General features: G+C 57.1%; 1 protein-coding gene across 2 annotated transcripts; it reads left to right on the top strand.

Moving 5' to 3' along the window:
• Positions 1-1,138: 1,138 nt before the first annotated feature.
• LOC104044351 (opsin-5-like) lies at positions 1,139-11,746 on the top strand. Of its 2 annotated transcripts, XM_064465187.1 has the most exons (7): positions 1,250-1,274; positions 3,075-3,162; positions 4,339-4,710; positions 4,797-4,959; positions 5,594-5,721; positions 7,715-8,043; positions 8,875-11,746. In XM_064465187.1, the coding sequence occupies exons 4-7, from the start codon at positions 4,856-4,858 to the stop codon at positions 9,427-9,429; spliced, it is 1,116 nt and encodes a 371-aa protein (XP_064321257.1). In that variant the 5' UTR covers positions 1,250-1,274; positions 3,075-3,162; positions 4,339-4,710; positions 4,797-4,855; the 3' UTR covers positions 9,430-11,746. The 2 variants fall into 2 exon arrangements, with proteins under 2 accessions (XP_064321256.1, XP_064321257.1); XM_064465186.1 differs by lacking the exon at positions 4,339-4,710 and having other exon boundaries at positions 1,139-1,274.
• Positions 11,747-13,387: the final 1,641 nt, after the last annotated feature.

The raw sequence follows: 13,387 nt of genomic DNA, 5'->3' as shown, positions 1-13,387 counted from the left end.
AATGTGTTGGAGTGGTCCAAGGCTACCCTGGTGCCAAAGCAGAACCGAGAGCACAGGCATCCACCAGCCCTCAAAGCATAAAGAAAAGCGGAGCAGGGGATCGTGCACCTGCAGAGTGTGTGCTGGGCTGGCAAGGAGAAGGCCTCCAAGCCAAGTTGCTGCTCTGACACCAACACTGTTATTTAAAGTAGGAAGCCCCTAAGATGCAAATGTTAATATTTTCCTTACATATTTTAGCAGGCAATTATTAAAAGGTAATGTATTTTTAAGGCTGAACATCAAAACTGCAGGTACATAAATACAGGTAATGATGTATGAGAAGTTGCTGTACCGTATTTGTACACGCTGGTAACAAGACAGAGGACATTTGATACGTTCAAGTCGCAAAGTAGCTGTGTGGCAATCACGCAGCTCATTGAATTAGCCTGTCTGGGCGATCACACTGTTTGGCGCTTCTTCCCGTAGGTGCTTGCATATCAAACCCCACGGGCTGGCAGCCTCTTCCAAGCCAGCAGATAATAGCTGGAGTTTAGTTTCTTGATAAAGCACACGCTGTTGTTAAACGAATGCTTTGTTTTGCACAACAAAAGATTGGACAAATCCCAGGTGCGGTGGTCATTTCTCCGAAGTGCAAGGTTGTGGCGGGGAGCTCTTTCATACCAGGAAACCCAAACAGAAGCGGTTTGACCTCCTGGCTGTGCGCTGGTCTTCACGATGTCCACACCATGCCACAGACCAGACCTTCCGGACCCAGGCAGGAGGACGGGCATTTCAAACCAGTGCAGTATCTCTTTCTCAACACCAAAAGGCACCACCCGAGCTGGGGAAGGAGGCAAGTGTGCCACACAGCTTCCTGAGAGCCTCTGTCACTTCAGCAGGGTGGTGTCAACGGGGCTTAATTTAAAACCACATTTGCATCAAGCTGTCAAACCAGTAACCTGGGCAAAACATGTCTCCAGGATGTGGGAGTCAGCCAGCAGCACAAGGGCTTTGGCCACGGCTACTAGGGCGAGCGAGCCAAAACCCGGCTTGCTGTTGCTCCTCTCCTCAGCGCATGACACCTCTTTGCGTAGCGCACACTTGCCGGGACGGTTTTCCTCAGACCAGTTCTCTTGCTTTCTACTGTCTCCGTTCATAAGGGAAACGGGAACCACCCAGAGACGCCAGAAGTTCAGCAGAGTGAACTGAGAGCCATGGACAGCCACTGCAGCTCCCATTAACTAAATTACACAGCATCCAGCCTGGCCTGCAGAGGCAGCTCCGTCACACTCACGGTATGTAGGCACCGACCATAAAACTATCGGATTGCTTGACATCAGATGCTTGAGACAGGCTTACTGAAAAGTAGCGAGTGGGACTATGTGAGCTGTAAACATCCCATAGGCTGTGTGCCCGCCTAACCCAAGAAAGCCATGAAGTAGGCCAGAAGAACCGTGGTCCAGTGGTATTTGGCTGTATGGGCCAGTAACACAGAGAACGGACTGTTGGCAGGAACGCCAGTTAGTGACTTAAAATCAATTTACGCTCAAAGCTAATTTACCTGTTACTTCAATTACTTAGCTCTGTCTGTCCGAATGCAGCCTTGGGCGCGAGGTGGGCATTTTCACCTGGCTGCAGATGACACGGGTGGTTGCTCTGTGAGGTCCACGTCGGCCAAACGCGTGGGAGGAAGGGCCCGTTCGATAGCTCCGAAGCCGCCTCAAGGGAATTAGAGGTCAGGCAGGGATCTCTGCTGGGGATATTATTTTCATCCACCTCCTCCCCACAAGGCCAGCTCTGTTCCCTGTCCCAGCTCGCAGCGCGGCCCCATGAAGACCAGGCAATGGGCAGGAGCAACAGCCCCTTGCCGCTCGTGAGGGTCAAACGTGCGCAGGCTGGCCCCAGCTGCCTTCCCCGCCCAGCGCCGGCTCCCGGCAGGGCACTCTCTTCGGTTCTCCCTCAGCGTGCGGGTCGGGGCCTTGGGGACGGAGGCAGGAATACTGCATGCATTAAACATCCCAGCAGGCAAGCTAACAGCTATCGAAACACATAATTAAACCATTATTTTCTCTAGCCCCCTCTCTTTTTTTTTCCTCACCTGAGCAAATTATTTTTCCATTTATTTGTTATCAGTGAAGGGAGTGAATATACTGAAATGCGCCTGCTCTAAATATACTAAAATGCGTTCTGCTCTACTACCCCCTATTAACTTCCTAAGCACTTGGGAACCTTTGGCTCAGCTGCACGAAGTAACAGCGAGACTAATTTGGCCAATAAAACCCAACGATTGAGTCAGGCACCCCAAGAAACGGAATGGCTTTTTGCTACTATTTTTTTTTTTTTTGTTAATACGTGTGTTCACCCTCAAGTTCTTCACCGCCTGCGCTGCTGGCAGCATGGGCCAGGTTTAGTTACAGCTGAAGGAGGAAGGTCCCAGCCAGGCACAGTGACGATCGGGGTGACAATTCCCTTCTGTCCCCAGCGGTGGGGTCTCCGGGGCCGGGGTTTGATGAGCAGCTTGTTGCAAGTCCCCTCGTCTGCACAGGCCCTTCTCGGCTCATGCAGCGCACGCCTCACCGTAGAGGCAATTAATATGCCGCTGGGGTGGCACGTGAAGGGGTCGTGGCTGCATCGCAAGGGCAGTTTGGGCCAAGTCTATCTGCTGATGTGGACACAGGCAGAGGCACACGAAGGATGGGGCGAGCCTGGAGGAGGTGGGGGCTTTGCAGAACACGAAGCCTCCAGCTGCAAGCAGCCGGTCCCTGTGTCCAAACACGCAGCATCTGCTGCTGTCAGCACATGGCTGAGACTTGCAAAGAAAATTTAGATCCAAAGGCTAATGCTAATCGGTAAAGTCTATAATAGAAGGAATGGTAATCCAGTTGGATTACCAGCCTGACCCCGTTGCCAGCCCCCAGCCCAGGCGCAGGCCAGCGCTACACGCACTGCTCACGGGGGGTTGCAGGCTACTGGCTTGGTTGTAGCACTGTGCCAGGAGCGTGTCGCAGAGCTGCCCAGCCTGGGAACCCGGGAAGCCCAGAACTCCTTCATTAGCCAAAATTCACTCTCGCTCGTATTTGTACCTTGCTTTGCAGATGGGAAATATGTCCAACTCCTCAGTGTTCATCTCCACCTTATCGAAGAGAGAAGACCTGATTTTTGGCACGCTCTATTCAGTCTTTGGTAAGGAAAGACAGGCCGTTATACCTGTGTCCCTGCTGCGGGCAGCCCAGGTGCCTGCCTGCCAGAGACGTTCAGGGGTTTAGCAGTCGCTGATGCTTCCAGAAGCGTTCAGTCATTGGCAGGATCATCAAAGTGGCCCTTCCCATGTTAGGCCTCCCCGTGTAACTCAAAAGGACCATCTGGCCAAAGCTCGGTGGCTGCAAGGCCTCTTGGGCCTGCAAGTACCAGTTATGTTTTTAAATATTTGGAAAGTTGAAGAACAACCTTTGAGGAACGTGCTGTAACTCCTGCTGCAGCCACCTGCAGTGAGGTGGGTGAGGACTCTCTTTGAGCCTTGTCAGGTTCACGATTATGGGAGGTGCTTTGGACCTCCAGCCGGCCCTTGCTTCCCGCAGAAGGTGCTGGTGAATGTCCTGCGATTTGGAGTCAGCGGCACCAAAAAGCCAGCAGGCAAAGCTGGGGGGCTGGGCTGTGCTCTGAGGTAGCCTAGCCCTGGTTGGTGTGGGCCAGGAGCAAACGATGGGCAAAGAGCAACCTTCTGGTCCTCTGAGCCCTGGGCACGTGGTGTCCCAAATGCTACAAGCTTTTCATGGCTGTGAGCACGGGGAACCCAAGGGCTGCTCATGCCACTGGGACCGCGAGCAGTCCTATCGGCACCTACAGCTCCTAGGAGTTAGTAAAGCTAATCAAATGTACCTAGTACGGATGCGAGACTCGGTCTGTGGGAAAAACGCCTCGTGCGGCTGGGAACAAGGACAATCTCAGCGCTCCACCCTCCAGTGACTCCAAAGCCCTGGATTTGGCCAGGTCTTGCGTGGGAATCCTGTTCCTAAGAAGAACTTTAGTGTCGGCTATTCAGTGGCTTTGGAAGCTGGTTCTTACCATGATATTTAATTTACAGTCTAATCCATTAGGGAGAAACTCTTGTCCTAGCCAACCTGCCCCCAAAGCAGCAAAGATTCCCCTTCTGAGGACACTGAAACCTCTCTTCAATGGGAGCACAATTATGTAATTAAAAAGAGAGAAAGCCCTTGTTATAAAATTTTAATCACTGCTGTTGCTTTAAATACACTAATAGCAAACAAAGAGCCTTCCTTTGTTTAGTCTGGATTTTCCTTGATCTCCATAATGTCTTTCTTCTTGTTTATTTTGTTACCATGATATTGGACAACACAGACTCACAGGGGTGACACTGCCAGGAAGAAATTAAAAAGGCGAAGGGCCCCAGCTTGTTGGCCCCACATCAGACGAGCAGTCGCACAAAGCTCCTGTTATTTATCTAGCTGGAAGGAAGTGCCTCCCTTGCTCCTTCCAGCTGGAAGGAGTGACTCTGGCCAGATCCTGCACCCGGAGCCCATCGCAGTCTCATCCCATCACTGCCCTCCTCCCAGATGCCTCTGTAGGATCTCAGGAAGGGGAAGGGATCAAATTCAACGTAAAGCAGCTCCAGATGTGCTCACAGAGCTCTGCAGGTCCCGCGGGCTCCCCTGCTCAGCCCACGCTGGAGAGGGAAGCCTGAGCCCTTTCCACGCTCCGTAGACATCTCCGGTATTTGCTTCCAAACATCTCAAGATGATCCTGGCTCCTTTCCCGGCTCTGTAACGTACAGCACTGTTCCTCTGCCTTCTCCGCAGGCATCGTGTCCCTCTCTGGGAACTCGCTGCTCCTGCTGGTAGCCTATCGGAAGAGGTCCATGCTGAAGCCTGCCGAGTTCTTCATCGTCAATCTGGCCATCAGTGACCTGAGCATGACAGTGACGCTCTTCCCCTTGGCCACCTCCTCCTTCTTTGCACACAGGTACCTTGTGGAAGCGGCTCTGCGCTGGCTGGTGGCCCCAGGTGCAGTTTGCAAACCTTGTCTTGAAACGAGAAGATCCCTGAGAGGGCTGCAGAGGGACCCAAGGGGTCAGTCTGGCGGCACTGGGGCACCGTGTAACCTCACAGACATCCATCCCACCACGGGGTGGCTTGCTGTTCCCTCTACCTTATCACACAGACTTGCTGTGTGAGTGGTTTGGTGGTGGGTTTCTGAGCTGGCACCCACGTGGCACGGGCACCGCAGTCATGTGTGCCGGCACGGATCGATCGGGGCAGCTCCTGTACCTGTGGCTTCATCTGTGCCCATCGCTGGGATGCTCAGGGAACGAATCGGGGACGAGATCATGCCCATGCTTTCTTGGGCAGTCAGGCATCAGTGTCTGCGTAGCCTGCTGCAGCTGCCCCACGCATGGTTGACTTTGCTTTTGGTGTGGGACCAGAGGCTGAGGTCCCACCACCCACTGCTGCCAGGAGAGCAGGCTGGGAAGCACCCAGCCTTCCTCCGGAGCAGGGCCCACACAGAAAATTCCTGTCCAGCTGTGCGGCAGCGGCTGTCAGCCAGCTGCCCGGGCAGCGGGGAAGGGCTGCGTTTACCTGCAGGCTCTCTCTTGCAGGTGGCTGTTCAACCAGGCAGTGTGCACCCTCTATGCCTTCTGCGGGGTCTTGTTTGGGCTCTGCAGCCTCACCAGCCTGACGGTGCTCAGCACGGTTTGCTGCCTGAAGGTCTGTTACCCAGCATATGGTAGGTGCTGGGATGCGTGATCTATGCTTACCCCCTTCTCTGTTAACGTAACCCTTTTTCTTCCTTCTCTTACGGGCCAGATCCACCTCTTCTGGGAAAGCTTTGCCCCAAGGCAGCCTACTCCCAGCCAATACACCAGTGTGGCAGACTCTGTAGGCTTTTATCACCTGTATGTTCACCCACCCCACCTGCACGGAGCTCTGGAGCCGTGGCCCTCTGTGCACACGACGTGCACGTGCATCTCGGCCGTCCCTGCCGCCAGAGCCTGCTGCACTCTCGGGCTCAGGAGCATCCCTGCAAAAGTACCAATGGGGTTGTCCTCCCTCTGCAGAAAAGTCCCAGCTGCTGCATCACAGCAGGTCACAGGGTTTCGAACATCCGTACGCAGACTTGAGCTTAGGCCAGGGCAGGCTCTGCACCTGGGAAGCCACAAGCTCTGGCAGAGCAAGGAAGAGCCGCTTTCGCTTGTCCCTGCTGGGAGAGCCATAGGCCAAATGTATTTAATTCACTGAAATAATTAATACAGCAGGGCTGGGTTTGCAGTGTCGTAGCTCACTTCTGTAGCCCTGTTTTCACCTGGACTTCCTCCACAGACCTAATGTGACTGTCTGCAGCTCTAAGCTTGGGCTCTCTGTAGAGGGCACGCACTGCAGCGAGCACCTGAGGAAGCGAGGGGACCAGGGATGTCCCCTACACATTTACAGCTTCTCCAATTTGTAGTTGCTTCTTAATTTCCTCAGCTCAGCTGCTAAGCCTCCATCTAGCGTGTATCTTCAGAATAGATTTTGGATTAAAGACCAAAAATAGAAATAAAGTGGGAAATCAAAGATATTAGTTTGATTTGCAGACCACACCCAGGGCGCATCATCACCCCGTCTCCCGTGGCTCGCTGCCTGTCTGCCCCAAGCCGGCGGCTGCTGCCAACCGCCAGCATGCTTTGTCCCCAGCAGCTGACAGTGCCTCAAGGACGGTGCTGGAGCAGAGTCACCTTGGTTATGAGCCAGCACAACAGCTCAGGAGATCACTAAAAAGGTGGGAGGAAAGATAAAGACGAAAGGTTGCGGTTAAAAGGCAGCCCGGGTACCGGTGGCTTTTCCCTGTGCACGTCCTGCTCTCTCGATGAGCCGACGCTTGGCACGTTCAGCTTATCTCCCCGTGATGCCCCAGCCCATCTTCCATGAGGAAACAGCTAATCTCAATGTGCTTTTAATTGCCTAGTTTCAAAGAAAAATGTTACTCCTATGTATGGCTGAAGATTTAGCACTTTATACTGAGCTCTTAGAAGATGAGGGAGTTTTAGGTTTGACGGGGATAGGACAAAAATGAAGAAAATTCCACCTCCCCCAGTGCTTCAGTCTGGCAGAGAGGAAAAGGTCCTTCAAACGACCGTGTCTGGGATGGCTTTGAGCAGTCCTGGAGCCGGCTCTCCCTGCCCCCTGCTCAGGCTGCTGCAGCCAGGCAGCCTGCCTCCCCCCTCCTCCCCGCTGCCCGTGGGGCGGTGGGTGCAGCCGTATCCCCATGGGGCGGTGGGTGCAGCCACATCCCTGTGGGGCGGCGGGTGCAGCTGTGTCCCTGTGGGGCGGTGGGTGCAGCCGTATCTCCGTGGGGCGCAGCGTCCCCCCCGTGCCACCAGCAGCCACGTGACTGCCCAGCAATTCTCCCCGAAGCCGAGGGAGGCTGCACCGCTGATCCCGCCACTGGATGCCCAGGTTGGGGCAAACCCTTACGTTCCTCTTGGCTCTTTGCTCTGGCTGCCCGCGCGGGGGGCCGGGAGGGTGCCCGTGTGTGCCGGGGCCCGGGGCGAGCGCCGGTGCGGCTCTGCCCGCTCACGCCCGCGGTGCTGCCGTGCTGTGGGCAGCAGCTCCTGCCCCGCCTGGGCGGCCCCAGCCGTGTCCCCGGGGCCTGGAGGTGCGGGCAGCCCGGGCTCACAGCCCTGCTCGCCGTTCCCCCTCGCCCATGGGAAGCCATCCTCACCCCAATCCCTCTGCCGCAGGCAACAAGTTCTCGCCCTGCCATGCCGGAGTGCTGCTGCTGTGCGTCTGGGCATATGCCCTGATATTTGCCACAGCCCCCTTGGCCGAGTGGGGCAGCTACGGCCCCGAGCCCTACGGGACAGCCTGCTGCATCGCGTGGACAGCCTCGAGCAGGGAGGCCACACTCTACATCCTTGCCCTCTTCATCTTCTGCTACCTTCTTCCCTGCCTCCTCATCCTCGTCTCCTACTCGCTGATCCTCTGGACGGTGCGGGTGTCCCGGAGAGCCGTCAGGCAGCACACGTCCCCCCAGCGCAGAGCCCGCAGCGTGCACAGCCTGGTCATGAAGGTAGGGGAGGGCTCGGGGTGCTGCGGGGTCTCGGGGTGCCCCCTGCCCAGCCCACCGCCAGTGGGCAGGCAAAGGCAGCAGGACCCCTTCTGCCAGGGTGTCTGCTACTCTTGATGAATTCTCCAGGGGTTTGTATCAGTGTGGGTAATAACACTCGTTTAAAGCCATCAGGTGGATGAGTTTTCATTTTAAATTATGTTGGAAAAGATCATAAAAGGAGCTTGCATGAGTCATTGTTCCCCAGACTACAAGCTAATACTATAATCTACCAAGGATATGTAAAAAAAACCAGAAGTGGATATCCTTTTAAAAAAAAAAACCAAACATAAAAGAAAACAGCTTGCAAGCCTGGCCTTGAAGGAAACGTTCGTGTCTGCTTAGGGGAGGGGGGTCTGAGCATGGCCCGTCTCCAGAGCCTCTCGGGCAGTCTGCACGCCTGCACACAGATTGCCAGAGGGATTCTGAGTGCTGCCAAAAGGCTGTTGGACTCTGATGCTGGCCTGGCCCCAGCTGGGTCTCTGGGTGCTCCGTACCCATCTGCCGTGGTGGGCTGAGCAATTCCCAGGTGGGACGGGGTGTGAGCCGCCTGGAGCGAGGGCAGTTTACGCCCCCACGCTGGGATGTGCTGAGTTACTGCCCTGGTGTCTGACACCCCGGTGCTCCAGTGCAGTGGGTCCAGAAGGCTGAGCATCTTTCCCTGGGGATGTGACCGACTGCTCAGGGTCCCATTACACATGGCTGACCGTTTTTGGGGGAAGGGGGGAGCGTCAGCATCCCGCCTGTGCCGCAGGAGGCTCACAGCATCGCCATCTCCATCTCCTCCTCTTCCAGCTGAGCGTTGCCGTGTCCTTGGGGTTTCTGGCCGCCTGGACCCCTTACGCTGTTGTTGCCCTGTGGGCAGTGCTCGGCGACGCCAGCCAGGTGCCGGCGCTGGCCTTCGTGCTGTCGGCCGTCTTTGCCAAGTCCTCCACGCTCTACAACCCCCTGGTGTACCTGCTCTTCAAGCCCAACTTCCAGAGGTTCCTCTCGAGGGACGTAGTGCTCCTCCGGGCCATGCGCACCCTCCTCTGCTGCGGCTGCCCGCGTGCCGTGCTCCAGCCCTTCCCGTCCCCGGGCTTCGGTGACCGCCCTGGCGCTTGCAGAAACTGCAATGACGCTTTCGAGTGTTTCCGTAACTACCCCAGGTGCTACAAACTCCCGCAGGCGCCCGGCAGCGCGGCCCGGCGTGCTCCCCTGGCAATCCTGGCCGATGGAGCTGCTTGCCAGCCGGCGCTGAAGAGGACGGTGCAGGTGATGGTGCTTGTCACACGGAAGAGGTCGGGCCTGGGCGCTGCGAACGTGGTGGGGGACGCCCTGCCCTCGGACGTCATGAAGGACCTTCTCTGAGCGCGCTGGAAGACAAACCCAAACGCAACATTTCTCTCACCTACGTATCCGATGGGTCCCCAACATGTTCTGCAGATGAAGTGACGTGAACATTTAAGACCAATCTTGCCTCACCCACTGGTTTGGCTCTTGCACCTCTGAGCCTAGTCTTCACACCTGCAAAAAAAACCCCAAACAATTAGACCCCAGTGCCTGAAATCTGCCCAGGGCGCAAGTCCAGGGCGCAGTTTCTCCTGCAGCTTGTTCTCTGGACATTTGGCCTTTGTTTTTCCATCCTGGTGCTCTGACGACCAAGCAGGAACTTGGTTGTCTTAAAAACTGTGCACGGCAGGGAGGGCTGGAGACCAGGAGGCCCTGAGAGGTGCCCTGGCTCCGGCACCACCTCCTACAGCCCCCGCTGACCACGTCCTTTCCCGTCGGGGAGCAGGACCAGGCCGCTCAGCTACCTCACTTGGGATTATGAAGCATCTTTATATACCTCTCAAGAGACTATTCTGTGCAGGCTGCGCTACCCCACTCCCCCAACTTGAACACAAACCCACCACTGTCCTACAGATCGAAATGGGAGCTTTAGAGTAAGGATTTGGGGTTAAAATAATCCCAGTGGCAGCAATAGCAGTCCCAGGTCGTGCTGCCCAGGCAGGGAATGGCGAGTCTGTGGCTGAGCACCGTCCTGGGGCCCGGGCTCGGCCCTAGGGTGTCTCCCGGTGGCTGGGGCGACGGGGCAGCTCGTGCCGCCTGCAGTGCTGCGCAGGGGCAGCAGCAGCCCACGGGCCTGCGGTCGGAGATCGGAGCGGGCAGTTCGCCCGCGGGGAGGGTCTGGGGTGAAAAGCACGGAGAAGCTGCGAAGGGGCCCGATGCAAATCCACCAGTAGAGAGTCCCCAGGTTACCCGCTGTGGCAGACGCGGGGTGGGCCTGCAGGCGCCTGTCTCCGGTGGCGTGCTGGCAGCCTCGTGGTGAGGGTCCTCCCATCCCGCCCCCAGCACCGCGCCGCTCGCGTGCCCAGCCTTTGGGCATGGCGGGAGCTGGTTTTACTTTGCAGGGGGCGAATAACGTGGCCGGGGTTATGCCCAAAAAATTAAAAGATGCACTCAAGGTGATGGGAAGAGTCAGTAGCAGAGGAGGGAAAGGCGCTGCCCCCAGCACCCCGCCGGCCAGTTACTCGTGGGAGCGCTTTACGCCGTCGCTGGTTAACAAAAACCACGCCACAACCCATCGCCAAAGCTGCAGCGTTGAGTCGTGGGCATGCGAAATGGGAAGGGTGAACTGTCTCTGCACCGAGTGCTGGGAAGCAGCCACTGCCCCCGGTGCCGTCGCTGGCTGCGCTCTGCCTGCCCGCTCTGCCTGTAAGCCGACCCTGAGACACCCCCCCGCTCTCCAGACACAGATACTGCTATTTTTAGCAGTTGCTCCCTGAACCGGGATGTATCACTGCCTTTTCTTAGCACAGCTACAGCAGCCTCCTCTTCTGAGGACACGGAGCACTTCACAAAACACCGGCTAGCTGCAGGGGCGAGCAGAGATACGGGGGGGCGGGGGTGTTCCCCGGGGGAGCAGACAGCAGATGCCCACCACCGGTCATTTAAGCAACCCAGGCATTAAAAACAGGAGCTGGGCTTTTTGGCATGGACGTTACGGCCCAATTCCAGCGAGCGCTGCGGTGGGGAAGGTGGCGGCCGCGTGCGTGCAGAGGCACCCGGCGAAGCGGCGAAGGGTGCTGGGGTGCGGGCGGTCCTGCCCCTGCTTCAGCTGGCCGCTGCTGCACAGCTCTGCGACGGCGCGGCAGTGGTGGCACTTGCTTTTGTCCCTTGGCCACTTCCACTTCGCCACTTTAGTTAGCAGTTTCCCTGTGACAGGAGGGGGTCAGTGATACCTCTGGGGTGCACCTGCATCCTCCTGGGATGGTTTTGCCCACGTGGGATACCTGCAGCGCAGACGGTTGGGGCAGGGTTAGGGTTTATGCACAAGGGCCAAGTAATAACCGAAAAGCCACGCGGGGAGTGACGCTCCTGCCTTCGCCTCCCACTCCTGCGGTGCAAAAAACCCCCACCCAACCCAAAGACGCGCGATATTTGCAAAACTCTGCAAACAAACAAAGAAAAGTCAGGGCAGGGAGGACAAAGTTTCCAGCGTAGATGCGGGTTTCCAGGAGGGCCAAGTCACCACCCGGCCCGGGGCATGGCTGCTCGGCCCCTTCGCACCCTGCTGCTCGGAGCACTGCTCCCCGTGCCGTCCCGGGCACTCCTGCACACAAAGGAATCACAAGCACTTGGTGTCTTTCATCACATTCCAGAAACTGTACAGTTTTAAAGTAAATTCACTCATGCAAAACTGGCGTTCGGCTTGGTTCAATTTTGTGTTAGCAGCCACGATCCGGGATAAATGAAAATAGCGTCGCTGTGCGTGGCCGGGGCGAGAGCGTGAGCAGGTTTTGGTCCTGGGGGTGAGCGACTGCAGAGACAGGGTACGGCCCATCGGCCGGGGCGCAGGGACGTGGGGCAAGCAAAGCTCTCCTTCCTCAGCAGCCGAGCCTTCCCCCTGCCCAGGTGAAGCAGCTCTTGAGCTGCCGCCTCGGCCAAGGCCCGGCTGCGCCTGCTGCCCATCGCTGGCCCTGGCGGGAGAGGAGCCTCCGGAGGGGCGGCCGGGGGCTGATTCCCCACCGGAGGACATCAGCGCAAAGGGCTGCTGCCGTCTCCTGGGGACCTCCAGGGCATGGCCACCCTGGGACAGGTGGGGGGCCCAGGACGTGACCCCGGCCGGGCTGGCGCTTCGGGCTGGTGCAGGTGGGTCCCTGCTTGGCTTATCAGCCCCGATGGCCGGCTGCTCTGTCCCCTGCTGGCTAAAAAATACTGCGGTCCAGAAATCACCTGAAGGAGGTAGGGAGAAAAAAGCCTGTAAATACACCAGGTCCTTTATTGCTCCAGGAAACCCCCCAGATCAGCATCTTCATCTTAGTTCGGTATGAGAATGCATCATATTGAGAGCACCTAAAACTGTGTGTACTTTAATCCATATTCAGATGGGACTCCTGCTGCCGGGGAGTCCAGGCAGTGGCACTGCAGCCACTTAGCAAAATCCAAATCCATTTCATTAACTCCGTGCACTGTGCCCAGGCCAAACAGCAGGTCCAGGGTCCCCCCCCGGCACAACCTGGGGCTGCCATGACCCAGGGGCTCCCACCTGCCGGGCTGGACCCGTGCCCTGGGGCACGGCATGGCTGGTGCTGGTCTCATCAGTGGCCCCAGCTGGGAATGGTGCCACCAGCTGCCACCAATTACCTGAGGACGAGAGCCCCCCACTCCCTGCAAGGGTAGCTCCTGTGGTGGCTGCTGCTGGGATGAGCCTGGGGCTGCGAGGAGGGCGGCGACTTTGCCTCTTGGGGCCAAGGTAGGGTCTGCACCAGCTGCTGTGGTCGGGCAGGGTCTGGGAGGTGGGTACCCATTGTTAGAACTTATTTCTTTAGCCTTGGTGATCTGCAGGCTGGTCCCTGGGTCTGAGCCAGGTGGGAAGGGGGTTTGGGGGCTGAAGTGCTGCGTTGCTGCTCAGTGGGAGCCTGGTGCTGGTGCGGGGAACAGCCAGGGCTGCCTTGGTTTGGGTTTGGTGCCTGGGCGGGCACGTTACGGTCACTGCGTTCCCACCCAGCGCTAGCCGAGTGCGAGCACTTGTGCCCGTTCGCAGCGACGGCTTTATTTTCAAATAGCCATCGTGTCCCAGGTTCAGTCAGACTCTTGAGGTTGAAAATGCTGAGGCAAGTGCAGGCATGTGTGCTCCATGGATCTATACATAAGCAGTATATGGTTACCAAAAGTGCAGAGTGAGCCAGAGAAGCTACAGCAAGAAATCTTTCTCAAGGAGAGAAGTTCCTTCCCAAAGGCAAGCTGGCAGAGGCAGTTACAACCGCAAGGCAGTTTCAGAGAGCAGCTGGCTCATTCTGGGATTGTTTTCTGCCTGAATCTC

The sequence above is a fragment of the Phalacrocorax carbo genome, chromosome 14, assembly GCF_963921805.1.
Source record: "Phalacrocorax carbo chromosome 14, bPhaCar2.1, whole genome shotgun sequence".
Taxonomy (NCBI): Eukaryota; Metazoa; Chordata; class Aves; order Suliformes; family Phalacrocoracidae; genus Phalacrocorax; species Phalacrocorax carbo.
The sequence above is the reverse complement of the archived record's forward strand: the minus strand, read 5'-3'. Positions and strand labels throughout refer to the sequence as shown.